Source organism: Ciconia boyciana, chromosome 1, assembly GCF_034638445.1.
Source record: "Ciconia boyciana chromosome 1, ASM3463844v1, whole genome shotgun sequence".
In the NCBI taxonomy this organism is placed as follows: domain Eukaryota; kingdom Metazoa; phylum Chordata; class Aves; order Ciconiiformes; family Ciconiidae; genus Ciconia; species Ciconia boyciana.
The window spans coordinates 125240533-125266236 of record NC_132934.1 but is presented as its reverse complement, the minus strand read 5'-3'; the positions used below and the strand labels follow the sequence as shown (position 1 = coordinate 125266236).

General features: G+C 63.8%; 2 protein-coding genes across 11 annotated transcripts in view; one reads left to right on the top strand and one right to left on the bottom strand.

The window, feature by feature from the left end:
• Nucleotides 1-25704, bottom strand: part of BCOR (BCL6 corepressor) — an 82752-nt gene that overhangs the window by 45992 nt on the left and 11056 nt on the right. The window contains exon 1 of one of the 10 annotated variants that reach the window (XM_072848136.1): nucleotides 12735-12783. The exons of 7 other annotated variants lie outside the window; for them this stretch is intronic. The gene's annotated coding sequence lies outside the window, so the exon portion shown is untranslated. Of the gene's footprint in view, nucleotides 1-3445; nucleotides 3485-12132; nucleotides 12704-12734; nucleotides 12784-25704 lie in introns of those variants that run through there. 2 more of the 10 variants (XM_072848142.1, XM_072848150.1) reach the window with 2 other exon arrangements.
• On the top strand, nucleotides 1811-9763 carry LOC140648244 (uncharacterized). Its single transcript, XM_072853992.1, has 4 exons — nucleotides 1811-1817; nucleotides 1868-2007; nucleotides 2741-4006; nucleotides 9521-9763. Exons 1-3 carry the CDS (start codon nucleotides 1811-1813, stop codon nucleotides 3716-3718), a joined length of 1125 nt encoding a protein of 374 aa, XP_072710093.1. The 3' UTR covers nucleotides 3719-4006; nucleotides 9521-9763.

The window sequence follows — 25704 nt, the reverse complement described above, 5'->3', positions numbered from 1 at the left end:
CGGGGGGTGGAGTGATTAATGGGACGTACGCCCTTGGTTTCCCTCCGGCCACCCCAGCGCGGAGCCTCCGCGGCACGCCGGGCGGGGGCGGCCCCCCCACGCATCCGTCGGGGACGTTGGGAGATATTGATCACGGACGACTTCATTTTGCATAATTGCGGCTGACAGGGCCTGTGGTTCCCTCATTTACGGAGCAACAGCTTCGAGGGGCTGATGGATGGGGAGCGGCTCCCTCCGCTCCCCCCAACTCCCCCCCGCCCCGCGGCAGCCCCGCCGGGGGACGGCGGCTCCGCGCCTCCTGCAGCAAATGGCCGGCGCACAACAGCGAAATATTAAACTTGGGTGCCTCCGTCTCTCGTTTTACCTAGCGCGGCCGGCCCGAGAGCCTCCCGCTCCCCGCAGGGCTTTGTCTGCCCAGCCGCGCCGGGGCCGGGGCCGGGGCCGGGGCCGGCCCCGGGGCACGGGGACCTTCGGCGGCCGCACGTAAGAAAAAGTGCTTGGGAAGTTGGGGCTTTTTCCTCCGCCCCCTTTCCCCCCTCCCCGGTCCTCCTCCTCCCAACAACAAACAAACAAACAGCTCGGTTTGTGCTAAACAATGCATAAAAATTAGCCTCGCCCCAAAGTTTATGTCGGGTTTACGGCGCTTAACGTTTCTCCTTGATGGGAAACGCTTTCCCGAGCACTTCTGGAAAGCGCTGGCGAGCCCTCGGTTACGAAAACAGCGTTACAAGCACCTCGATAACCGTCCCCGCAACTCTGTGTCCCAGCCTCGCATCCCCTTCTCCAGACATTCCGAAGAAACGCACGTCCCGGGCGCGCACAGCCCGCACAGCCGCCCCGGCGTGCGGACAACACCGGGAAAAAAAAGGAAACACAACAACAACGCTCGGCTTTTCCGGGAAAAAATTAAAAAAAAAAAAAAGGAAGGAAGAAAAAGGAAATAAAGGAAATAAAGTTGCCGGTGGAGGCCGCCGCCGGCCCTGCCTTCCCATCCCGGCGCTCCGCACCGAAACAAAGCAGCGAATCAACTGCGATGCAGATGGGCGGCTATGAATTTTTTTGCTGCTGCTGCTTAGAGCTTTAATTACTCGTTCTTGATCCGTGGGACTACGACACGACACCGCCAAGGTTAAAATGCCCTGAACAGCTCTGAGCAGATGTGAACGAGTTGGCAGACGCGCAAATGAGGTCTGCCTCTAAGCATGATAACAAGTGACTAATACATTGCATATCGCTGAAAGAAAATTATTTTTCTCTAATTTGCATTAGCTTTTTTTCTTTCCTTTTTTTTTTTTTTAACGCCAGCGACATTCCCTCCTCAGAGGCAGCAGCATAATCCTGAAAATATTACTCCGTGACTTTAAAAGATTTGGAAAGAGGCAGAGATTGCCAGTGTTTTGGCTATGCCGGCTTGTTTATCTTTCCGCCTTTGCTCCAAGGCGAAACTAGTTTCGCAAGCAGTATTCTTGCAGAAAAATGGCACATGTCATATTAAACACCAGGTTATAGGAATTGATGCTAAAATTGTTGAATGACTACTGGCGCTCTTTCGCCACTAATAGCACAGCCTAATCCATAAAGGACCAAGGGGACAGTCAAGGCCAAAAGAGAAAAAAAAAAATAGATTGACTGGAGAGAAATAGATAAAGGCAACCCATCGACCGAAATTACAAAAAGGGGGGTGGGGGAGGAAATAAGCATCTCCCCTTGCTACCTGCTTTCCACCCCAGAGCCGCCTCGTCAAAAAGACAATAGTACGTGGAGGTCACTTACTATATAAAACATAGCGATTCTCGTAGGTAGGAGAACTATGTCAGGTACAAATATAGGCCGGAACCCAGTTCTCCAAGTTCCCTCGACTTTCCAGAGGCTCTTCTGAAAGGGCCGGGACATCACTTTGGGTACTGGAGCAAACTTCAAGAAGAGGCAGCATTTTACATCCTACGCTCAAAAGGTGAACCGAGGGGCTTAGATGCAGAGGGCTTTGAGGAGAAAATAGCCGCCCGGGCTAGTTCCGCAGGAGGAGGTTTTCACCGAGGACCTGCTTCAGGGGTGCCTGCACATCCAGGCTATCGGGGGCTGCGGGCTGCCATCTCACAGATTACAACTTCTCCTCCGCCAACGCCTGCTCGGGGACCAAACGCGCACAGCCGGCCACCGCACCGTGCCCTGCCCGAGGCCGGCAGCGGCTCCGAGCGGGGCTGCCCTCTCCTCCCGCGGGGCTCCCGGGACGCCTCGCCCGCCGCTCCCGCAAAGTCAGCGAGGCCAGCGCAAACCCGCCGCCGCTTCCACCGGCGGGAGGGATTTCCCAGCGCCGGAGCCGGCCGGGGTCGGGCGCGGAGCCGGCCGCTCCTCCCGCAGCCTCCCTGCGCTTGTAAATCAAGCGGAGGAGGGGAGCAGCGGGGGCGGCTTCTCCCCGCCCAGCGGCGTGTGCTCAAGCGGCGCCGCCGGCGGCACGGGGAGCAGGGCTCGGCGCCCCGCCGCCGCCGCCGCCGCCCGGGATGCCCGCCGAGCCCCGGGGCGCCCCGCCGGGCCCCGCAGCGGCGGGCGGTGCCTCCGGGAGCGGCGGGGCGGCCCCGGCGCTGCTCCGGCCGCAGCGAGAGCTTTTGTGTGCGAGTTGCCGGCGAGGCGCGGGCTCTTCGCGCTCCAACAGCTGTCACATTATTTGCACTGGCTGTAAACAGCCTTCGCCTTCCCCCCTCGCCACACAGTTAAATCCAGACTAACAATCCCCAGTTAGAGATCAAACCAACAACAGCAGCATTGTGTCTGCCTTCGTTGCTTTACCATCAACTACTGCAGCTGGTTTACTCGAAACAAGGAACACCCTCTACCCACCTCCCCCGCCCCGGGGCCAGAAACGTGCTTGTTCCCGGCGGCCGGTCAGGCGGAGCCTCGCTGCTCCGGGGGGCTTCTGCGGGGCGGGGGGGGGGGGTGTGTGCTCCGCCAGTCCGATGCCGGCGGGGTCCCGAGCGCTGCGGGGCTGTCCCCCGCAGCGAGGAGGGGTTTCCACCCCGCACTCCGGCCCGACGAAAAGCCTTCTCAGAAGTCGAGCTCCGCTCTCGGTTTGGCTTTTGGGAAGGGCGAGGGGCAGCCCCGGAGCAGCGGGGAAAGCCGCGCCGGCAGCTGCGCAGCGGCACCCGGCGAGCTCGCCCCCGCGGCGCGCCCCCGAGCAGCCCTGCCCGGGGAAGGCCGGGCTCCCCGCCCCCGCACCCCCTGCTCTGCCGCCTCGCACCGGGCCGGCGGCAGCAGCGCCCGACCTGTTATCGCAGCGAACCTCCCGCCGAGGGGCCCCTCCGCCGCCCCCGCCGGCCTTGCCCCGGGCGATGACCCCGCCGCTCGCAGCCCGCGGCCGCCCCGGCCCCGCCGCGCAGCCGGCCGGCAGAGACGCGTTTCCAGCTTCGGCCCTTTCCCTCGTCAGGAAAAAAAGAAACACCGCAATAACCTAAAACACGAGTCCAGCTTCACTGGCGATACAACCACCTGGCAGCAAAGGAGTGCGCGGCACACTCTCAGCGGGCCTTTTGTTGGGCACAGCTGGAATTTGACTGTCAATCCCTGTACCTCCTCCGCCGCCCTTACTCATTGTTGCATCAGCGGCAAAGTTAGAGGAGAGGTGGAATTTACCGAACGGAAGCAAGGGAAAAATAAATCAACTCGAGGAAATCTTTCCTTGCCCAGTTTGACTCCTAGCGTTACCCAAACTGTGCGTCTCTAAGGGAAACCACGACGCGGCAACTTTCTCTGAAATTTGTGTATCGCGTGAACTTTTGAAGAGGCCACGGGAGCTGGAAGCGCACTTTCTAGGTGCTTATATGCAGTTCGGGAGCCGGCACCAGTGAGGGGAAATAGCTGATTTTATTGGAAGCACATCTCCATCTTGGCCTGACCCCTGCCAAAGGGCAGCGCTCCCCAGGCAGGTAAGGTGCTTCGCACCAACGTGATACGTCTCCAATCGACTTCCGAATCGGATTCACCGACAAATGATGCCAGTACGTACTCGCAGGTCAGTATCATCAACTATTCATTGCCTATACGTAGCTAGAAATCTGCTGGCCTGGTAAAAACCACTGCTAACAAAACAATGTCAGCAAAGGCTGCAACACACTCTTGTGAGAAACCGGCGATTCATGCCTACTGAGGCTCTTTCAGCACAAAGGCTTTTAGAGGAAGAAGAGAGAGAAGGGGGGAAAAAAAGAGGGAGGGCTCTCGTGTTTCAGGGCTGCTGTCCCCTGGGAACCAAGAACCAAGTGTAGCTTCAATCAAATGCTGACTTCTCCTCCGGGAGCTCAGTAGGAAACCTGATCTCACTAGCTCATGCCTGCCTCCATGCATATAGGCTGGGTTTTCTTTCATACCAGCAATTTGTATAAAGAGGAGAGCCAATACAGTTTATTGCAAACGAGATCTCGCAGTAACGGATCGAGAGAGATATTTCTGTAGCTAAAATAAGACAACCTTCAGCCGCCTGCTCAGGGCAGGCCGCGCCGCAGCCGCCCCCGGCTCCGCACACACAGCTCCGCCGTGGGCGCCCCTGGCGCGGCACGGCACGGCCTCCCACGCATCTCCCCGAGCCCTGCATCCTCCCCAGCTGGCAGCAGCCGCCCTGGGTTGGGTTCTTGTGCAATGCCAGGTTACACTTCCATTAAAACGTTTACCCTGGGAGATCACGTCCTGCTTACAACTATTGTTCCGGCTTCCCCTGCTGCTCTCAACTTTAACCAGAGCTATTTCTCTCCTCGCCCACCACTGCATGGAGACCCCAGGAAGCATCCGCCCCTGCCTGCTGGCCCTGGCCTGCCCTGGCACGGCAAAGCACGGCACGGGAGGTCTGCCGGGAGAAGGCAGGCGAGTCCTCCAGGCGGAGCTCGGCATAACTTCACACCGGGCTGCTTAATTCTGCACAGGGCTTTGCTAATCCACTTTGTGCTTGACTACTGAAATGGGAAGAAAGGAAAACACCGTGTGGGGAGCACGACCAGGCCAGAGCAAGGTGAGCCAGGGGGACCGCAGCCTGTGGGAAGGGCTTCCCCCAACACCCAGCTCAGCTTCCTACTGCTGTGGGCAAGCCCGAGAGGCTTAGCGCACAACCCAGCACGCCAGAGCATGGGAGCAAAGGGATCAGCGATCCCTGTAGGAACTCTCCATAGGCAGGAGCTTTCACATGGAGAAAGTTTGGCTCAGGGAGGGAATTTACACTTAGAAAGAACAGGAGCTCAGCCCACCCCTTCTTGTGCCATTAGCGAGTTCTCTGTGAATTTCAAGGAGAGATGAGAATACGCCCCTCCAGCTTTGATTTCACTTCTCTGTCCCTACCTGCCACCATGCACAAATGCCATACTCAAGCAGTGGCTAAATGAGCCCTGCTAAAGCTCTCCCACCCCCTCCAGGAGACCCCCAGCGTCAATGCCATCCCACTCCTGGGGAGCGTGGGGAAAACACAGCAGCAGGTGAGGGACAGGCAGCCCCACGGCACCCGGTCCACGCCAAGCACAGGGACAGCCACTGGGCTGCCCCTAGGCATGGGGTCTGCTGCCTGTGCAAGTACAGGCGTACTTCTCTCTGCTATCAACAGTGCCAGGCACCAGCTACTCCGATACTCCCGTGGAGGAGGAGATCTGACTTTTATAACTGAGGATACAGGCCCAAATGTTTTGTAATATGCAAATACTGAGGCCCCTAGGTGAGGTATTCCCGAGCATTAAATGAACACCTGGGGTAAGAGCGAGAGCTACTCCATCTGAAAATGAAAAGCAAAACACACTGAGAAAGACCGGGCAGGCTGGTAGCACTGGCGTACTGCAACCCACCGCAGGCCGTCCGGAGGTGCACGGGGAACGACCCCCCCGCAGAGCTGCGCCAGTGCAGGTCCCGGCCACGGGAGATTGCTTCGAGAGCAGCGGGAGCCGCGGAAAGGACAGCGCGTTTGGCTGGGAGCGCTCTTGCCCCTCCTGGCTGAGGAGCAGGCAGAGGAAGCACAATGCCAGGCTTTCCTGGTGCAGGCTCAGCCGCGGAGCGCAGCCCCGAGCCTCCCCCTTTCCCCAGCGCTCTATTGAATACACTCAGCTCTTTATACGAGCCATTCCCAGTGTGGCTGGTGGATTCTGCGCTTTCCACTTTAATTGTCTTATCCAAATAAAGCTTTGTTTTCCTTAGCACGACAATCCCAACATTCAGGCCGAGATTTTCATTGGACAGAGGAGATATTTTATTCTCCGATTGTTTAGAGAGTCGGGGCTTACACGGAACAGCCCCGGCTTGTGTGCCTCCGCTCACAATGGGGTCTTTGCAGCCCCGGTCTCCGTCATGTACATTCATTTTCCGGAGCGATCAGGATGAGAATCATTTTTCTCTGAATTTCATATCTTTCCAAGTCTACCCTAGACTTTAACAAGTCTTTTAGTTTGCACCTAGACAATAAATTTAGTTTAATTTAGCTTCCGGTCTTTAATTTTAGCAGGTCTTCTTTTTGCATGCAAATCAATATGGCAATTACCATCTAAAAGCTCGCCCAGCCCCAGGTCAATGTAAATTGATCATTGTCCGCCTTCTACAAAATAACACCGGGAGTCTGTGGTGCATAATGAGATTATACTGGAAACTGTCTTTCAGATCACAAATTATATTTCATGCTGTCAGGATCTTCTCCAAGCGCACTTCCTTGCATGTCTAATCACACGGCATCGAATCTGTTAGCTCACGAGGTAGGTCTGGGGTGCAAAGAGTGCTTGCGTGCGAAGGGAGAGTCCCAAATAATTCAGACAACAGTGAAGGAAAACAGGCAGGCAGGTACTGAAGCATGCTCTCACTCGCTAACTTTTCCAGCGGTGGAAGAGGAGGGGGAAAAAAATCTCCGCTCAGCCAAGAACTGCTGTCCAGCAAACAAGGAAAAATTAATTCCCTGCTGGAAAGCAGCAGAACTTTCCTAAATCCACGTTTGCGACGAGTTCTTGGCCTCCTCCTTTTCGTCCCCACCTCGTCTGCTCAGCCATTCAAAGGAGCGCTGGCTGCCCGCTCCAGAGAAACCCCCAGGAAAGGCGCGCTCCCCCGGGAGAGACGCCCCTGCCCACCGCAGCCACGGGACCCGAGCGGGTCGGGTCGGAGGGAAAGGTCGCTCCGCAGCAGCGACCGCCGTAAGCCCGTTGCCTGAAAGGACACGAGGATTAACGGGAGCTGCTCACGGCCAGGGGAACTCCCCCTGCCTGCAGCCCAGGCCTCCGCGCTGCCTCCTGCACGCACGCACACAGGCAGCGAGAGCTGCTCGGCGTAGTTAAAAGGGGTTAGCCCGGCTCTCCCCAGCCAGCCGGCTCGACTCCGGCGCTCAGGTTATTGCAAAACCCAGAAAGTGGGGAGCAGGCCCGCTCTGGCCATCAATTATTTCTACAGCGACACCAGCCTAAGGAGGAAGTATTAAACGCGGCTTCATGCTGCTCTTTCTAAGCCCGCACTAAAACGTGATCTATTGCGGTGTTCGGGGGAAAGATAGCGTATCGCATATCACCTGTGCAACCCAACTACGCTGCAGAGTCCTAGCAAGAGCCCGCACCTTTGTCAAGACGCGCAGAAATCAGAGCCCGCTCCATCTCCGTGCCGAACACGAATTTATTCCGAGCCACATTTACTCCCAGGGCAATGCGGCCGCGAGAGCTACGACCTGAGCTGCAGCAGGCCTTTTGCCCGTCTTTGCAGGGGCCACTCACCAGTCAAAGTTGAGAGACCTTTTAAACGACAGCCGCAGATTGCTAAGACTACTTTGGTATGCGCAGCACTCATTATTTTGGGCTGTGGTGGCCTGGGTCCATTTTCTCCACAAACGGAGACCCGAAAGCATGTCAACAACTTTGTGTGGTCTCGCAGCTGCACAGATCCACCAAGTTTGCTTGCGCAGACTGTACAGGAGCCCCTAGAGCTCAGCTGCCTTGCCTCTGGCATCCCTGTTAGGGGACCTTGGCTTCTTTATCAACCTTAAAAAAAGTGAGTTATCGTGAGGTGGGGGAAGAGGAGGGAAAAGGGATGACAATTTCGAACTGCCTGAGAAGCTGCAGCCCTCGGCACATCCTGGTAAAGGCAGATACAGTGCGTGACACGGAGCCTGGATTGTCCACCAGCGCAGGAATAAAGCCAAGGCACCAGTATTGTTTCAAGACCCAGTCCATATTTGGGCATTCAGTTCACACATCCTAAGTATTGCTTTAAATATTAGAATAGAGACATTCGCCAATGTCGTTCATAATGCACTCAAATGGGAGAAGTCATTGCTGTTCGGTCTCAGATTACTAGCTTGGTCTTGCTGGTCTTTTTTTGGGGGGGGGGGGGGGAGGAAGAGAGGGAAACCCTGCTGAGTCTGTTTGCACTGGTCTCTATTAGATATGCAACAAATCTGCCATTTCCGGCATTGCTTCTATCTAATTAGAGATGTATTTAGATGTGACGTGTAAATAAGCGCTGAGCTGCCTGCTGCCCTGGCTGCGCGGACTGCTCGGGAGCATTTCCAATAAGGCTGTAGCGCCCGGAACCAGGGCTCAGACAAAGAGGAATGGGAATGGTCTGCGCTGCAGGCGAATCCAACAAACCCAGCTTTTATCTATCGCTCTAAAGCCTTAACTGCTTTTAATCTGAACCGCCCAGGCTTGCACGCCACGATCGCATCTCATCCAACAAGGACGTCTCAGTACAAAAGGAAGCACACACGCAGGCAGGAGCTGCAAATAACCCTCGACCCACCCGAGCCCCAACGCAGACCCCACTTTCCGCCTGCCCTTGTGCTCCACGAGGTGTGCGTGCCCCCGTGGGCTTCCAAACACCCCGAGGCAGGTATGCCCGGCTTCCGCGTGCACAGACACGAGCCGAGGGCTGCCCCGCACCGTGAACACACACGTGGCCCCGTGGGGCGAAGGCCGCCGAGCTGCCGGAGGAAAAGTTGATGGGACCTGAAGGCGCCATGGAACCTTGCTCGCCCCGCGGGGCCGCGAACCTCCACCGCGGGGCTTCCACTGCAGCCCGCGGGAAGGGGGGACATGACGGGGCCGGGGGAGGCGGAAAACCACCGGGGACACCCCACCACCGGGGCTCAACCCCCCGGGGCCCCGCCGACCCCGAGCCCGAGGGGCTGCAGCGGCTTCCCCAGCCCCGCGGCCGGCCGATCCCGGTTCCAAGCACTCCTCGGAGTTTCCAGAGAGAGGAAACTCCTGGGAATGAAATATCTGGCGCTCACATCGTGAACTCTTTTCCTGTTGTGGGAAACAGCTCTTACAAAGCCATTAGATGGACGGGGCAGCGCCGGGGCCCGAGCCGCACTGCCCTGTGCCCCCGGCTCCGGCAGCATCCCTGCAACCGCTGCTGCTCCCGCATCCTTCCAGGCCGGAGCAGCCGGCAGAGATCCCCGCTCGGCTTTAAGGGTTAACAACCATCGCCACCAAAAAAAAAAAAAAAAAAAAAAAAAAAAGGCAAAAAAAAGAAAAAAAGGCAAAAAATATCGCGGTGACCTTTTCCTCTCCAACTCCCCCACTCTCCCTTTCAGGCTCCGGTTCCTGAGCTCGCAGGGAGCCTGAGCGGCTGTCTAGACCGATCTATCACAGACGGACAAACAATACCAGGAGAAGCCCCTGCCCGGTCCCTCAGCCTCCGCCACTCACCTTAGAAAAGGCGAAGAACAGAAAAGTGACCGCGATACGATCCTCCCCGGTATATTTATAGCCTTCCACACAGCCCACCTTCATGCCTGACAAATGAGATTTTGTCTGCTCTCTCAGCGTACGCTCCAATAAACACACACACACTTTTTTTTTTTTTTTGTGCCTGTTTGTTTTTGGTAACATTCCGGGCTCGTCCCTCCGACCTCGGGGCGGGCGAGGGCCCTCCACGCCCGTGCGGGGAGGCAGGTTTGATAGCCGGGGCGGGAGGGGCTGGGCTGGGGGGGGGAGCAAGAGGGGACCCGGCCTCCCGTCCACACGCAACCTCCCAACCTGGAAACTTCAATGTCCGTATTCATCACGCCCCTTCGCACCCAGCCCCCCTCACCCGAAGTGCTCCCTGGTCCCTGCCAGCCCTCCGGGTTGCGTATTAAGGAGGTATATACGGGGCGAGGAGTCGGAGGTCCAACGCTGCAAAAGGCTGGGGAATAACTAATGAGCTGTGCAGCCCATTGATCCGGTGCATACTTCCTAATTAACTCTGAGTCACCTATTTGTGACAGCAATTCAAAGAACTGCACCGGGGATAAACTGCAACCCCGGCGCGCGAAGGCAACCCGGGGGGGGGGGGGGGGAATTTGCTCCTAATCCTCCTAAAAGCAATTAGGGTGAGCGCTGCGCTGGCTACCTCTCGGGAAGAAAAAAAAGAAAGGAAAAAAAACACCCAGCGGCTCCGACAGCAGAACCGAAAGGAAATGAATCGCTGTGTCGCAAGCGCGACGGCACCGGGCTCCAGACAGATAGGCAAGCACCAGCGTCTCGGGGAGGAAAGCAGGCGAGAGCGGGGCCGGAGCAAGCGGTACGCCGGGCTCGGCGGGCAGCGGCGCGCACAAAGCTGCGGGCGAAGCGCGGGCGGGGAGGGGGCAGCGCGGGCGGCGGCGGCCCGGGCGCGGCGGAGCCACCGGCGGGGGGTGCGGGCGCTGCCCCGGGGGCCGAGACCCTGCACCGCCCGCCCTCCCTGTCCCCCAGCTTTGTTCCCAAACGGCCCCGGCGGGGCACGGCTCTCCCCGGCCGCCCCCCGCCGTAGGGCCGCGGAGAGGGGGAGGGGGGGGCGGTGGAAGTTAATAGAAACCTTTGGAAAATCCAGGCTTTGCTACGGGGCTACGTGGTGCGGGCTGGGCTCCCCCCGCCCCCCCCCCTTTTAATACAAATACGAATACAAAAGCTGCAGGCTCCAAAGAGCAGATGAAAGCAATGAACGGAGTTTCTGGAAAAGATTCATTAGTGGGAATTAATGCTGCGAGGAGCTCCGAGGCGATACCATTAAAGCCAGTCCCCACACTTTGTCAGTTTTACACCGCTCACTACGGTCGGGGCTTTTTTTTTTTGCCGGGGGAGAGGGGGAGGTGCTCTTCGCCTCCTCCTCGCCCCCTCCGCGATCACCAAACCCGGGATCCGACAGACATCGCGGAAACGAGGGAGGGAGGAAAGGGGGGGAAAAGAGAAAAAAAAAAAAAACACAACACACACACACACATCGAGAAGGAAAGAGGAACGTGAACGCTCCGCAGCCCTCGCCCCCGGACTCGCTCCGCGAACATCAAATGCATGCCTCATATGCTGCGCAGAGCCGCCCCAATTGGCCCCGGCTTCACAAAGCAGCCTCCGCTGCCTCCCTGCCTGGCCGTCCCCCTCCGGCCGGCCCTTTGATGGCAAGCCCCGAGCCTCCCTCCGGCTCGCTCTCCAACTCCAAACTACATTTTAGGGCTGACTAAACTTCCGTGTCACGCCGGACCTCACGCCAGCACAGCTCCGCGCACGGGAAAGCCCCGGGCCGCCCTGCCCCACGTGCGCGGCGGCGCCCGCCCCGCCGGGGCGGAGGGAAGGGGGGGAGCGGCGCCCCGGGCTCTCCCGGCGAGGGGAAGGCAGCCCGCAGCGGGCTCTCCCCGCCGCTCACCTGCCCGCCGCCCCCGGCCCGCCCGCTGCTCTCGGCGGGGAGCGCGGAGCCCGGCCCGCCCGGCGTGAGAGGCGTCCCCGCTCCGCGAGTCGGCAGCGCCGCTCCTCGCTCGCCCCGTCCCCCGGGAGCTCCGCTCCGCCGCTGCCCCGGCGCCTTCCCGATCGCCAAGTGCGAGACGGCGGGACCACCACCCCCACCACCCCCCACAGGCGCACCGGAGCCGACGGCGCGACCGGCAGTTTGACCCCCCTCCCCCCCTCTCTGCCGCCCCAAACAGGCATCTTTACAAGCAACTGCCTCCAAACTTCCCCTCCGCCACCGCAGCCACGGAGACGCACCGGGAGACCCCTCTGCCCCCCGCCGCCGCCTGCCCGCCACCCCCGCCCGCGCCCCGCTGCCCCGCGCCGTAACTTTCGGCCGCGCCGCCGCGCTGCCGTCCCCGCGGCGGGGCGAGGGGAAGCCCGCGGCCGCCCCGTCGCCGCGGGACCCGGCGGCGGCGGCGGCGCTTCCGCACGGGAGCTGTTCGCGGAGCGGAGCACTGACCTTCCTGCCGCGCCGCGGGGCTGCGGCGTGCGCGGTCCGCGCCGCGGGTCCCCACAGCGTCGCCTCGCCCTGCCGCTATCCCGAGAAGGGCAGCCCCGTCGGGAGGGTGGGGGCGAGAAAAGTTTCCCGATCCCCCTCCCCCTCTCCGTGGGTGCGTGTGCCGCGGCTTGCCCCGGCGCGGGCGGGCCGGGGAAGGGGTGCGGGAAGGCAGGGAGCTGCAGGGCGCGGGGGGCAGGAGCGCGGCCGCCGCCTGCGCCGACGGGGCAGGTGCCCGCGGGAAGGGCTCTGCTTCTCGGCTCGGCTGGGCTCAGCGGCGGGAGCGGGAGCGGCAGCCCGCGATGCTCATTCCGGCTGCCGGCTCTGGTTTGGCAGCGCCATGTTGCTGGCTTGCTCCGGGCGAAGTTCCTGCGCTGGCGAGCGCGGCGCTCCCCACATCTCGCCCGCGCCGCCGTCTCCCGTGCCCTGGCCGCCGCGGCTTTGTGTGTGTGTGGCTGGGGATTTAATTCTCCTCCTCCTCTTCTCCTCCTCTCTCTCTCTCTCTTTTTCTTCCTCTTCCCCCCCCCTCCCCTCTTTAGTCCGCCGGGAAAGCCGCTCTTCCTCACCTTGCCGCTGGGAGACCGGGCTCCGTCTGCTGCACGCTGCGCTCCCCTCGCATCCCCCCTCCCTCTCTCCCTCCTCCTCCTCCTCCTCCTCCTCCTCCAGCCGCCGCCTCCCCTCCCTTCCCCTCCCCCCGGGCAGGCGCTGCACCGAGGGAGCCGCCGCCAGCAGCAGCGGCAGCGGCGGCAGCAGCAGCAGCAGCGCCGCCACCGCTTTTTCCCTCTGCAAGTTTCCCCCTCCCCTGGCTGCGTTTCCCTGCCCAGGCAGAGCTCGCCCGGCCGCTCGCCCGTTCCCCCCTTGCCCTGACTAATTGATTTGCCCCCCGCCGCGCCGCCGGCCCCTCGCCTCGCCTCGCCCGCTCCCCCCGGCTGGCACAGGTCGCTGCCAAGCTGCGGCGCCCCGGGGGGACTCCGCGCTCCCCGGCCGGCAGGGAGAGGAAAGCCGCCCCCCCGCCCCGCCGATATTCCCCTCGCTCGCTACCCAGAAGGCCAGTGGAGAACCGCAATTACCATAAAGCTCCGCTCACTCCGCTCCGCCAAGCTGTCAAAACCCCGGCGGCGGCGGCGGCGGCGCTGCCAGACATCGCTGCGAGGCTCCCCGGCGGGTCGCGCCGCGCTGCCGCCCCCCGCCGCCCCGCTCGCCCCCGGCCCCTCCGCCGCACGCCCCCGGCCCTCCCGCCCCGCTCCCCCAGCGCGCCCCGCCGCAGCGCGGCGCGCGGGATCCCCCCGGGCGGAGCAGCCCGCGCCCCCACCCGGACCCGCCGGCTCCGGGTTCCCCCCGTCGCGCGAGGGCATCCCCGCCGCCCCGGGACCCGCCGAGGGCTCGCAGCCGTCCTGACCCCCCGCACGGGTCACAGCGCGCTCGCACCCTCCCACCCCCGGAGGGGGTTCCCCCCCCGGCCCCGGGCCCCTCTCCGGTCCCACCCGCCGCCCCCAACTTCGCGTGGTCCGCGGCTCGGCCGCGCGGATTCGCGCTTTCCCCGCGGTCCCCTTCTCTCCGCTCTGAATCGAGATGGAAAAAAAGCCACTCGTTTGTCAACGTCTGCATTGCGCGGGGCGGGGGGGCGGGAGGGGACCTTATTACAGCGCGTTTTCGCCTGATCCGGCTTTGGCAGCCCTCAACGCGGTTTTTACCGCGTGTGAGCGGTGTGGCAACCCGGGGTGGGGTGGCGACTGAAGCGCCGTTTCCCTCGCTGGCATTTCTACGGCTGCTTTAAGATTTCTGCCCGGGTTGAGGAGCCCTTTAATCTCCGGGTTGGTAGTTATCGGCTGCATCTATTTACTTTGGCAAGGCAACTTTTGGCTCGGCGAGCTCGGCTCGTAAATTTCACGTTCGTAACGCCCATCCCCGCCGATACTCTCAGGTTTGGTCCCGCGGAGCCCGCGGCGTGGGGGCTCCCGGGGCGGCCCCGGCCGCAGGGGCCAGGCGGGCCCGCGGTCCCGCAGCTCCCCCGCACCGCCCGGCGCCTTCCCGGGGCAGCGGGAGTTTTGCCACCTCCGCGCCGCCGGCGCCGCATCCAGCCCTTCTCGCCGCCGCTCCGTGTGGGAGCGACTGCCAGCCAAACGCCAGGCGATTAACGCGGACAGTTCGCCCCGGGGGGGATTTTGAATCGCCACGTCCAAGACCCTGCGCGAAAAGGCTGCGGAGACGCTGCGAGCTGCAAAAGCTTTCCTCGCCGAGAGCGCACAAGCAGCGAGCAGGGCGGTGAGTATTCAGCGGCAGAGCAAGACTGCCGGGGTGCCTGCCTGCTCTCCGCCGCTGCTGCCTATCTCCGAAGATGGAAAAGCACGAGTTCCCCAAAGCTGTCCCTACCAAAGCCCCCGCCCCCCCCCCCCATAAAAATCCAGAAGTGTTTAATCGAGAATGTAAGCCACGTCTGGAAAAAACGTGGGGGTCGCCAGATGCTCGGGGAGGGGGTGCACACACACCCCACACGCGCACGCAGCCGGGTCACGGCCAGAGGGTTGGCATTACGTGAAGCTGCCATCACGGGGCTCTGGGTTTTCGCTACGTCTCTCTTTAAAAACTCGCCTGTCTCAAAGCAGAAGTGAAATACCCACCGTCTGAAACCCGAAACTCCAGCCACACCGCTCGGCTTCCTCGCAGGGGAGCCCGGGGAGCCGCCGAGGGCAGCAGCCGGGCTGCGGTCCCAGGGTGCCGGCCTGCGGGACGCACAGCCCCGGGCAGTGGCCGCGTTTATTCCCGGCGCGGCGTGCCACGCATCTGAAAAGGCTCTCACACGTTTTTTTAATCTCCGATAACAAGCAGAAGGACACCTGGCCTATTACGCTGTAAAGCTATTTTTTATAAAGATGTTTTAGGGCTAGACATTAAAAGTTATTAGACTGAACACACGTGAGTTACAGGCACACAGCTGGAGGAAAGGCCTCTGTTGGGTTTGGGTTTTTTTCCCCCCTTTCCTAGGGAAAACCTCATTAAAATTGCTTCTTTCGGTCGGAAAGCAGAACTAGCGCGTCTCCCGGCGAGGTGGCCGCAGCCGCGGCTTCACGGCTGCATTGATCCGGGCTTTGTCTCTCCCCGCAGGTCCGGACCCGCCGTGCCATCGGCCCGCACTTGCATCACAAAAGTCGCCCGCTTCCCTTCCCCCGGGCTGCGAACTCCGGATCACATGTGCGCGCCTACCGCGTGGGGCTGGGCGGTTGGGGCTGGTTTTTTTTTTTTCTTTGACTAATGACTTCAAGTTATCTCGCGGTAAACTCGCTCCACTTTTATTTTTAACCGTAGTTAAACTTTCTTTCTTTGCGAGCGTAGTTTCCTCCGTGGCGGGGAGGAACAGACCCGCGCTTGTTCGCCTCTGTGCCTTTTTTGTTCCCCGGGTCCCCGAGCTTTGCAGCAGGAGGCTGGCGGCTCCCGGCGAAGACATTGGGGCTTCAGTTCGCTCCTCCCGCGGCCTGGCTCGGCCCGGCTGCGCGCCGCGCCGCCTTCCCCTGCCGCGGGTGCGGTGGGCACCGCCGAGCCAACCCCGGAGAATTCAGAGCCTGCTCTTGCCTTGCGGATTACCGGGCCGCCTCCCCCCCTCCCACACGCCCCGGAGGGAGCTGACCCCCGGGTCAGGCCGCTGCACACTGCTCTCTCCCCGGGAGCGGAGGCGGGGGCTCCGCGCACAGATGCTCGGGGCTCCGCGCTGCTGCTGCTGCTAAGGCTGCTGCTAAGGCTGCGGAGCCGGGCGAGGATGCGCTCGCAAAAACGGCTGCTCCGATAATGCTAAGCACTTAACCTCCTCGTAAAGACAAATCCATTGTTAATGGCAGAATGGGCTTCTCGCAGGAGGCTTCCAAGGGGGATGGCTTTACGGCGGCTCTCATTTACCTCCAGCGCCGCCTCTAATTGGAAGCCTCCCCCCCCTCCACCTCCGCCCCCGGCCCGCGCACCTCAGAAAGTTGGGGACTGAACCGCAGGAGCGACGAGGCTGGGCCCCCGGCCCCCTCCACGCCCCGCCGCCCTGCCCACCGAAGGGCAACCGGAGCAGGCGGGAGTCCTGGGCAGGGGAAACGAGAGAGAGGGGAGATGGGCGCTGCGAAGGTAAAATGAATCAAGGCAAGCAAGGTGTGCAGCCAGCCTGGTGATGAGTGCTAGGAAAAGCCTATAAATAACAGATCACTGTCCTAAGCTCTGAATTGCCCTGCTTGAGTGTGTCTTAAATCAGACCTTTATCATTGCTTATTGTAAGGCTGTTTTTAATGGAAGTGCAGAAATCTGAATAACAAAACAAGACAAGCCTCAATTGGCGTTATACAGGGTCTGCAGCGCTTTCAGACCTGACACGGTGCCAGCATATTGTTACACCGCCATGCAAACTCCCCGTGCAATCAAGGGGCTTTTGCATAGCAGCAGTACTATAATTTTACTTCGCAGTTCAGGGCTACTCTGTTGACAGGAGATCCATTATTTTCTCCCCCTCTCCCCAGAAGAGCCCGAGACGCGCTCGGTTCACGGACTAAGCGCCGCTATCTTTCCTACAAAGGCGAATGACAAATCTCTCCGGTTGTGTTTGCTTTGCTCCGCACCCTTTCCCCGCTCCACAGAAGAGCGGAGATGCCCGCGGTCCTCCGGGCGGCCCCGTCTGCCGCTCGGAGCGGACAGCCCGGGAGGGACAGGCAGAGAAACACACGCCCGCCTCGGCCAGCCTCCCGCCGGCAAGCTCGGCCTGCCGACCGCCGCCCGGGGCCGGCTGCCGCCGCGGCCGGGGGAAGCGCTCGCCGGGCCCGGGCAGAGCTCGGCGGGGAAGGCGCAGCGCCGAGCCCACCGGGGCGGCCGCGGGGGGACGGGCTGGAGGCACGGCCCCTGCCCCGGGCTGGGGAAGGGGGGCGGCAGCCCCGCTGCAGGAGGAGGGCAGGCTGGCTGCGAGCTGCCCCCGCCACCTCTCCCACTTGCATACCTCGGCCATTTTGTCTGCTTGCGGCGCGCCTGTGTCCCCCGTCCCCCCCCGCCCCCGCACTGTCCCCGCGGCCGCAGGGCTGCTGCGGGGCGCTGCCCCGGGCGCAGGGGCCGGGCCCTGCCGGCGGCGGGGCGGGCGGGCCGGCCGGGCCGGAGGAGGTGGAAGGAGGGCGGCCGGCAGCCCCGGCCGCTCCTGCCAGCGGGGAGATGCAGCCGCCAGGCAAGGCCCTGCAGGGGAGGGGGCGTGCGCCGCACAAGTCTGGAGCGGAGTAAAAATAGCGCCGGCGAGGTTGTCGTTCTCCTCGCCTCCCCCCAGCCCGGCGGGGGGCAGCGGGCGGCGCGGCGGGGAGGGCGCCGGGGGAGGACAGGAGCCGAAGGCAGACAAAACCCCGGCCCCGGCCGGGGAGCGGTGCGGGCGAGGGCGAGCCTTCGGCTGTGAGGGCGATACGCGGGAGCCGGGGGCTGCACCCCCTTTTCCCGGCGGGGTCCCTCAGCCGCCGGGGGCGCGGGCTGCGCTCCGTCCCCGTCCCTCGGCGGCCCGGGAGGAGCGGCAGCGAGCGGCGGCTCGGCGGGGGCACGGCAGCCACCACGCTCCCGAGTTTAAATATAATACGGCGGCCGGGGGAACCGCCATGGTTTGAAGGTGTGTTTGTGCAGACTACAGCTTGTATGTTAATAATTGGATACAGTCGATGAATCACCTCCGTCCTCCTTCTGGTTTTGTGTTGTGTTGTGTTTTGTTTCGGAGGGGGTGGGGAGAGAAAGCGAGGAGACGGTGCCGTGGCTCGGCGCTGAATACCAATTCCGCGCCCGGGTTCATAAACACTCCGGGGTTATTCACTCCGCCCCAGAGGTGACAGCGGAGGCCTCCGCCGCCCTCCGCGCCCGCGCCCCGCGGCGCGGCCCCCGGGCTCGCCGGCGTGCGGAGCGGGATTTGCGCCCCGGCTGGAAGGCCGGCAGCGGCGGGTGGCTCGCCGGGGTGCATACATATGAAATGAGAGCCTGCAACATCAAAGCGACAGCGGAGCGGGGGCAGGGAGGGGCTCTCGGTGCGTACACGTGTGTACTTTTCCAGAGAAAAGCCCCTAATTTTTCAAATCGGATCCTTTCCCCCCCCTTCACTCGCATGGCAGACACGCGGAGAGATTCTTTAGTCCTGTACTTAACACTTCACAGTGTTTTTAGCAATTAAGGCGAGAGGGGGGTGGGTATAAAGATAAGCCACTTTTTCGCCCTGCAAGTGTGAAAGATAAGATAACAGTAAGCTGGGGCAAAACGTCTGCTTACAACCTCCCCCCAGCGATTCTGATCGGTCACCTCTTATCGCAGAAAATGTTCTTTTCGAAAGCAGCTTCAAAAAACCAAGGGAAAATAAAAGTACTTTCCGTTCAGACATGCCATTTAAAACCCCGTCCTCGCTTCGTCTCCCTACGTCGTCGTCGTCCCCCGCCGCCGCGGTACCCAAACCAGGGCAGCAGCCGCTCCCTTGCGCGCCTCTCGGCAGCCAAACCGCGCAGGTAACCGGGGGACTGAAACCCGCCAGGCGCCGGGATGAGCAGCGCGCCCCGCTCCGCGCCGCTCCCCGGGCCTGCCCGCCCGCCGCCCCCGTCGCAGGCGGGGAACGCCGCCCGCCTTACCGGCCCCTCGCTGCCCGTAAAGCGGGCAGGGAGCTGCGCTGGGGAGAGCCCCACGCCGGCACCGCAGGCGGCGGCGGGTGAGGCAGAGCGAGAGCCGGGCTGCCTTTTCCAGGTCGTTTCGCTGCAGCACCCCCGACGGCATCGGGGCGGCGGCGATGCTTCCCCCCGGCCTGCCCCCAGCCAAGCTGCAGGATCCGCTGTCGGCGGCCGCGCTCGGCGTCGAGTCGCTTCTAAGCAGAAGCGACTTCCTCCCCCCCGGAGCCCCCCCGGCCGCTTCCTACCCCGCGGCCGCCCCCGCGCCCCGCCGCCCGGCAAGCACACGGGCGGAGGCCGCGGGCGGGCACGGCGCCCGGCGCACACGGCGGTGGCCCTGCCCTCCGCGGCACCGGGCAAGGCCCCGCCGCGCCCGGCCCGGGGCCCGCGGGCAGGATGCGGGCGCCGCTCCTCCCCGGCCGCCGGGCTGCGGGGCTGGGCGCGCTCACGCCCGCCGCCGCCACGGCCACGACCGGGGCTACGCGCTGCTTCCCCGTCCCCGGGGGCCTCCCCCCAGGCCCGGAGTTTCCCCCTCCCGTCTTTGAGCCGTCGCCACCTGCGATAAGCCGAGATGCCGGGTAGAAAAGGCTTCCCGACACCTCCCCGAGAGCGAGGCGCGGCCGCGCCGTGTCCTCGCTGCCCTGGGAAACCTCTGCACGGGCCTCCACGCGAGGCAGGGAGTGTGCGTGGCGCGGGCGTCGCGCATCCGCTCGTCCCCCGGCAAAGCCACATGCAGGGCTCCGCACGGGAGCCGGGAGAGCGGGGACCCCGCGCAGCCCCGACGTGCTCGGGGCCGGAGCAGAGCCGGTGGGGGGGCTTCCCCGGGCTCGCCGCATCCCCCGTCTCCTCCCGCCGCCCTTCTCAGAAACCCGCCGGTGCCGTGCTCTCGAACTGAGTGGGTCAGCAGCTGATGACAAGGGGAAAAAAGAAGAGAGCGAGCGAGCGAAAAAAAAAACCCACCCTCCCAAACCCTAGCCTGGCGCGATTACTCATCCCCAGAGTTCCCTTAAGTCAGAGAAACTTGGCGAAGTCCCAAGGCCGAGCCGTTAGCACGGTCTGAGGCTCCCCAGGCACCTTCCGCCGCGGAGCCGGGGCCGAGGGCGCGGGGCACGGCGGGGGCGGAGGGCCGGGGCCGGGGCCGGGGCCGGGGGGGAGTGCGCGTCCCCATCCTCGGCGCTCTTCGCGCTCGAGTTATTGTGGAGCGTTTTATCTTCACAGTCACATCGGCAGCTAACGAAGCTCGGCGGCTGCAGCCCACACGACTTTGGTTCTCTGCATTTATCCTTCAATAAAAGCCGATTCCTTTATTAGAAACAGGAGACGTGTCTCCTACCGCCCCTATCAAATCCCAACTGGCAAGGCGCAGCCGACACCTCCCCCTCAGCCCCCCCTGCCCGAGAGGGGCAGGCGGCACCACCCCACGGCCTACGCCCCCCCCCCGGACCCCCCACCGCGAGCACCCCGCTCTCCCCCTCGCCAGCCCCCCCACGAACAGGGGCAGCCCTCGCCCCCTCCACCGGGGCGGCCAACGCCCCTCCCCGAGATCCCCCGGGCAGGAGCAGCCGAGGCCAGCCGGCCCCTCGCCGCTGCGCGCCCCCGCCCCAAACACCCCGCGCCGGCACGAGCAGCCGCCTCCCCCTCTCTCCGCCAAATCAATCGCCCCCACCGGGCGCACCCACACGACTTTCGTTCCCCTGCATTTATCGTTCAATAAAAGTCGTTTCCTTTATTAGAAACAGAGGAGACGCTTCTCCCACCGCCCTCACCTCATGCCCCCTCCGCGGGCGCAGCCGGCGGCCCCCCTTCCACATCGCCCCCCGCCGAGCGCGGCCCGCCCCACACCCCCTCGCTCCCACCACCGCGGCCCCCTAAAAATAACAATAACAGTAATAACAATAATAACAGCCGCCGTCCCCAGCAGTCGCGGCAGCCAGTTCCCCCTCCACCGAGCCCAGCCACCCCCTCCTTCCCTCTCAAATCCCCCATCGCTAGGCGCAGCCAACCCCCCGCCCGCCCGCCTTTCCCCAGGCGCAGGCAACGACCCAGCAAATCCCCTCGCCAGGCACGGCTCGGCCCCCGCCCGCCTCGCAGCCCCCCCGGGCACCGAGCAGGTCTGCGCGGCGGCTGCTTGTGCGACTCCGATCGGAGGTGCCGCCGCCACGACCGGGCGGGGAAGGTTTCCCCGGGCGCCGCCGGGAGAGCCGGTGCTCGGAGGATGCCAGCCAGCCCGCCCCGCCGTGCCGTGCCGTGCCGCTCCGTGCCGTGCCCCTCCTCCGCGCCGCGGCTGCGGGGAGAGCGCCCGGCGGAGATCTCCCCGCCGAGGAGGGGCCGGGACGGAGCGCGCTCTGTATCGCATTAAATTAATCGCCCGGCTCCGGAGGAGGCAGGTGATTCTGCCAAACACAATGAGGGGTTTGAGCGCTGCGGAATAAAGCGCCGTTCATGGGGCCGTGGGCGGCGGTGCACGGCTCCGCCGCGGGATCGCCGGGTCCCGGGGGATCCCGGCGCTGCTCCCCGCCGCCGGCCCCAGCGCGGGGAGCTCCGGCTCGGCGCACCCCACCCTCGCCCTCGGGATGGATAAAGGGAGGGCGCGGGGGGGAGCGGCGAGCAGCCGCCCCGGCAGCGGGGGAGCAGCAGCCCCCGGGGACGGGAGGCGGAGGGGCTGCAGCCTGTCCGTGTGTCGTCCCCCCCCGCCGGGGCGGCCCCTGCGACGGGGGGTAAACATCGGCCTCCCGCGGGGAGGCAGGGGCCGAGCGGCGGGGACCGCGCAGCCCGTCGGGCAGGGCGGCGGGGAGCGCGGGGCCCCCGGGCGGGCGGTGCGGGGCAGGCGGCGCGGCCCGGGTTCAGGCGGTGGCAGGCGTTGTTTTCCTCGGAGAGCGGAGGAGGAAATCTCCGGGTTTTTAATGAGGGGGTGCAGCAGGGCTGAGCGCTGGGATTACACGGCGCGGAGACAGAGCTGCGGGCTGTGTGTGCGCGCAGGGCTGGTAGTCTCCGCCCGTCTGCCTGCTAATCGCACGTTTTCCGCTGTTAAAAAGAAACCGAGACGCTGTGGCCGAGCCCAGCGCTGTCTCTGCGACTGTGACATGAAAAGATGGCGCTCTCTCCCCTCCCCCAGCCTCCCTCTCGGCTTACACTTCCTCCCCAACAGCTTTTGCCTTCCAGTTTTTTAAAGCCCTCTTTTCTCCCTTCCTTCCCCCCCTCTCCCCCGGCCGGATACCACCAGCTTCTCAGCCGATCGGTGGGTCCCTCGGTTGCGACGATTTTTTTTTTTTTTAATCTCTACCTCGCTATTTTCGCCTCTCCCTTTTCTCGGAAACCTCGATCTCCCTCTCTTTATGTCTCGCTCTTTTGTGAACTTCTGCGGCTAATGGGAGGCAGTTTGCAGGAGCGGGGGGGGGGGATGTGAGGAAAAGCGGGGAGGGGGTTACCCAGCCGCTTCTCCCCCCCCCCCATTTCCTCCCTCTCCCCCGAGGCAGCGGGGACAGGAAAGCGAGCCGGATCGCGGTGTGTGCCTGTCGGGGGGGCAGGAAGGAGGCTCCGGGAGGTGCCCGCCCGCGCGGGCGACCTGGTCGCGCTGCGGCTGCCCCCGCCGCCGCGGGAGCGCCCGCCGGGGGAGCCGCGCTGGGGCGGCGCGGCGGGAGGCATCCCCGTCGGAGGAGTTTACCTGTCTAGAAATGTTTTACGGTGCTGCACGCACTAAGGTGGTCCCGGCTGCCGGAGCGGGTCCGAGGGACCGGCCGCGGCCCCTCTCTGAGGCAGGAGGGCCGCTCCGCCGCCTTCCACCTGGCTCCCCGCGTTCGTCACCAGACCGCTCCAAGTGCTAATTTGTGTTTTTTTTCCCCCCCCTTTTTTTTTTTAAGCCTGCAAATTAAATTCAGCGCCGCTCTCTCCTATTTTAGTGTCTGTTATGTTAATTGCACTTAGCGCTGGGGCGCTGCTCACCAGGGATGCATGAAGGCCTCGGAGATTAACCGCAGGCTCCTGCTCGGACTTTTCTCAGCCAGCAGCGAGTTGCGAGGGGCTGCCGAGGAGTTTGCACGATCCCGTGTGCTTTCGGGGCGTGCTGCTGCCGGCCGGCCGCTCTGAATCCGGGGCCAGCGACTCTTGGCTGGGAGGTCTGGGTGGCAGCGGCTGCCTGCGTGCCCGCAGATCTATTTGCGTAAGGATTTGCATTGCGGGAGGACAGGTATTTTTCCTCCCCGTGGATGGTAAAAATGCAAAATTAGCGCGACTGTTTCTAGGCAGAGACGCCACGATTGCGTGATCTCGCTGAACCTGTCGGTTGTGCTTTCCGGAGCAGCAGGGAAACCGGACACCTTTATCAATGACTCCTGGAGCCGTTCTCCCGGGCGCTCGCCGTATTTATCGCCCTCGAGCCCCAGGTAGCCCGCGAGTGCCTGCGGCAGCCCCCGCCCTGCCCAGGGATGTCCGTGCGGCCGGCTGCGCCCCGCGGAATTACCCGGCCTCGCCGCGAAGGAGTGGGCATGTGTGGCCTTCCCAGACACGTCCTTTCTCCAGCGCCTACTTCATCTATTCGTTATCAGGGGACGGCGTGTGGAGTGACTGAGCCTAATAAGTTGTCCACTTGTTCGTTTCAGGAGCATTGATTCCTGGTTCCAAGGCACTCTGTTCTAGCACTGGCTACAGCCGCGGGGCATTTCGCAGCTGGTCTTTCGCCTAGACAAATATCAGCGAGAATGTGAGCGTTATTAGCCACATAAATAAATCATTAACGTGCACACAAATGTTATTTTAGCATAACTTCCAAGGAGAAAATATCCCGGCGGGGCAGGACGGAGAGGCGCGTTGCCTTGGACCGGCCTCGGCGCAGCCTGGCCGGCAGCGGCGGGCGGGGGTCGGCGCCCCCGCTTCGCCCCCCGGCGCGGAGCCGGGAGGAGCGGCACGGCTCCCCGCTCCCGATTGAACATTAACAGGGCCGGCCCGCCGTGGCACGGCCGCGGGGCCTTGCCTCGCAGACCTTTGTCTGCTCTCCCGAGGCCGGGCGGGGACGGCGGGCGCTTTTCTCCCCAAACGCGACGGCGCTAATGAGATTACCGGCCGGCTGGCCGCAGCTGATGCTGCGGGGCGCCCAGCCCGCGGGCAGAGCCCGGCCCAGCCGCTGCGGCCGGCGGGGCCAGCGCCCCGCGCCTCGTTAACGCGGAGGCACCGGCAGAAAGGACGTTTGCTTTTTGGCCTCCCGCGAAGGGCTGCTGGCTTCCCCCGGGCCCCGGCGGCGGGGAGCGGGAGCCGCCGCCGCCGCCCGGGCCGCGCTCGCCCTGCCCCGCGGAATCCCGCGGGTGCCAGTAAAGCCCTGCCTGGGAGCCCTGCCAAGGCGGTCTCGCTTTGATATTCCGCACCACGGCCGCTCCTCCGCTTGCTCTTAATCACGCAAATGCGAGCTTGCTCCGGCACTCGCCGTAATAGACACTGAGCGCGTTTCGCCGGGCTCCCAAAGTAAATATTGTATGGGAGAAGCGGGGCTGCGCTGGAAAGCTGAAATCTTCCACTTTTTCGCGCTTAGCAACCGACTGAAGCGTTCCGCGCTCCCTCCCCGAGCCAGGCTCGGCGTGATTTACTTTCTGGTTGCGATGCAGATATTCACTTGTCAGTTCAAGGGCAGGACAGAAACTGCAAGCGGAGTCTTGTGAACGGAAATCTCCCATTTACGAGGTTCTGCTCCACCACCAAAAGCCACCCTCCAGCACCTTTGTTCTGCACGCAGCTGCTTTACCCCCCCACGCTCCCTCGCCCCCGCCACATCTCCATCCGACCCGTCTCCCCGCGTCTCCCTTCTCAGATGGATTCCCAGTCTTTTCCCGACTGACCCTGGGGGAGGCGGCGGGGGGGGGGAGCAAGGGGGAGGGGGACCGGGAGAGGTTGATGATGAATGACAAGGCAAATGATAAGAGCCGAAGCGACAGCAAAAGCAAACAGAAGTGGTCTCCGCTCTCTCGCAGGGCCCAGCCCCGTCCGCAGCCACGGGAGCTCTGCCTGTGCCATGAAAGCAAGGTTGGCCTCCGCAGGCAGCCCGGCTTCTCCGGGGCCAGATAAACACATTTCGGTCACGTGGCGAGCCTATACGGTGCCATGCTCCTATTTGCCTTCCCCGCTCGCTTTTCACAATAACATGCCATCCGCCAGCCAGCTCCGAGGCTAACCTCACCTCCCTGGCGCCCGGCCAGCCCGCCGGGGCCCGGCCATGCGGGGAGAAGCCGCGGCTCCGCCGGGGAGGCTGCACCCCGGCCTGGGGCCGGCTGCACCCCGAGCCGGGGCTGGGGCAGGGTCCGCCTGCATCCCAGCCTGCGGCTTGGGCGGGGACGGGCTGGACCGAGACTCGGGGCTGGGGCTGCTGCATCCCGCCTTGGGGCCGGGGCAGGAGCTGGCTGCACCCGAGCGGGAGCAGGGGCCGGGGCTGGCCGCGTCCCCGGGACAGGGCGCGGGGAGAGCGCGGTGTCCGCGCTGAGCGGCGGGGTGGGGCTTCGCCCGGGAACCGCAGGTGCGGGGCGTGTGCGGGCGGTGTCGGCCTCGGGGCGGGGGGGAGCCCCGCATCTCCGGGAGCGACGGCCGGGCGCGGAGTGGGCTCCGCGGGGGGAGGGGGGGGGAGGGCGGGCACCCGCGGCGAGACGCCAGCTTTGCCGCTTTAAAATGGCTGAAAAGGGTGTCCCCGGGCATCCCTTCCCCGGTAGCAGCAGCGGCGAGCCCCATCGCCCCGAGCAGCGCGGCCGCCTGCGGCAGCCCCGGCTGGTTACGGGAACAATGAGGCACCGCGGGCGCGCCCGGTGCCTCCCCGCTGCCGGGGCCGGCCGGGGGCAGCGCCGCGGGGCCGGGGGTGCAGGCGGCGGGGGAGGCGTGCGGGGGGAGCGGGAGGCCGGAGCCGGCCAAGTGCCCCCCCTCCGGCGGAGCGAGC

Excerpts from the sequence above, each read along its gene's own strand:
- LOC140648244 (XM_072853992.1), top strand. Across the intron at positions 2,008-2,740 it reads AGGAGAAAATAGCCGCCCGG|AGATCAAACCAACAACAGCA; the intron begins GCTAGTTCCGCA and ends ATCCCCAGTTAG.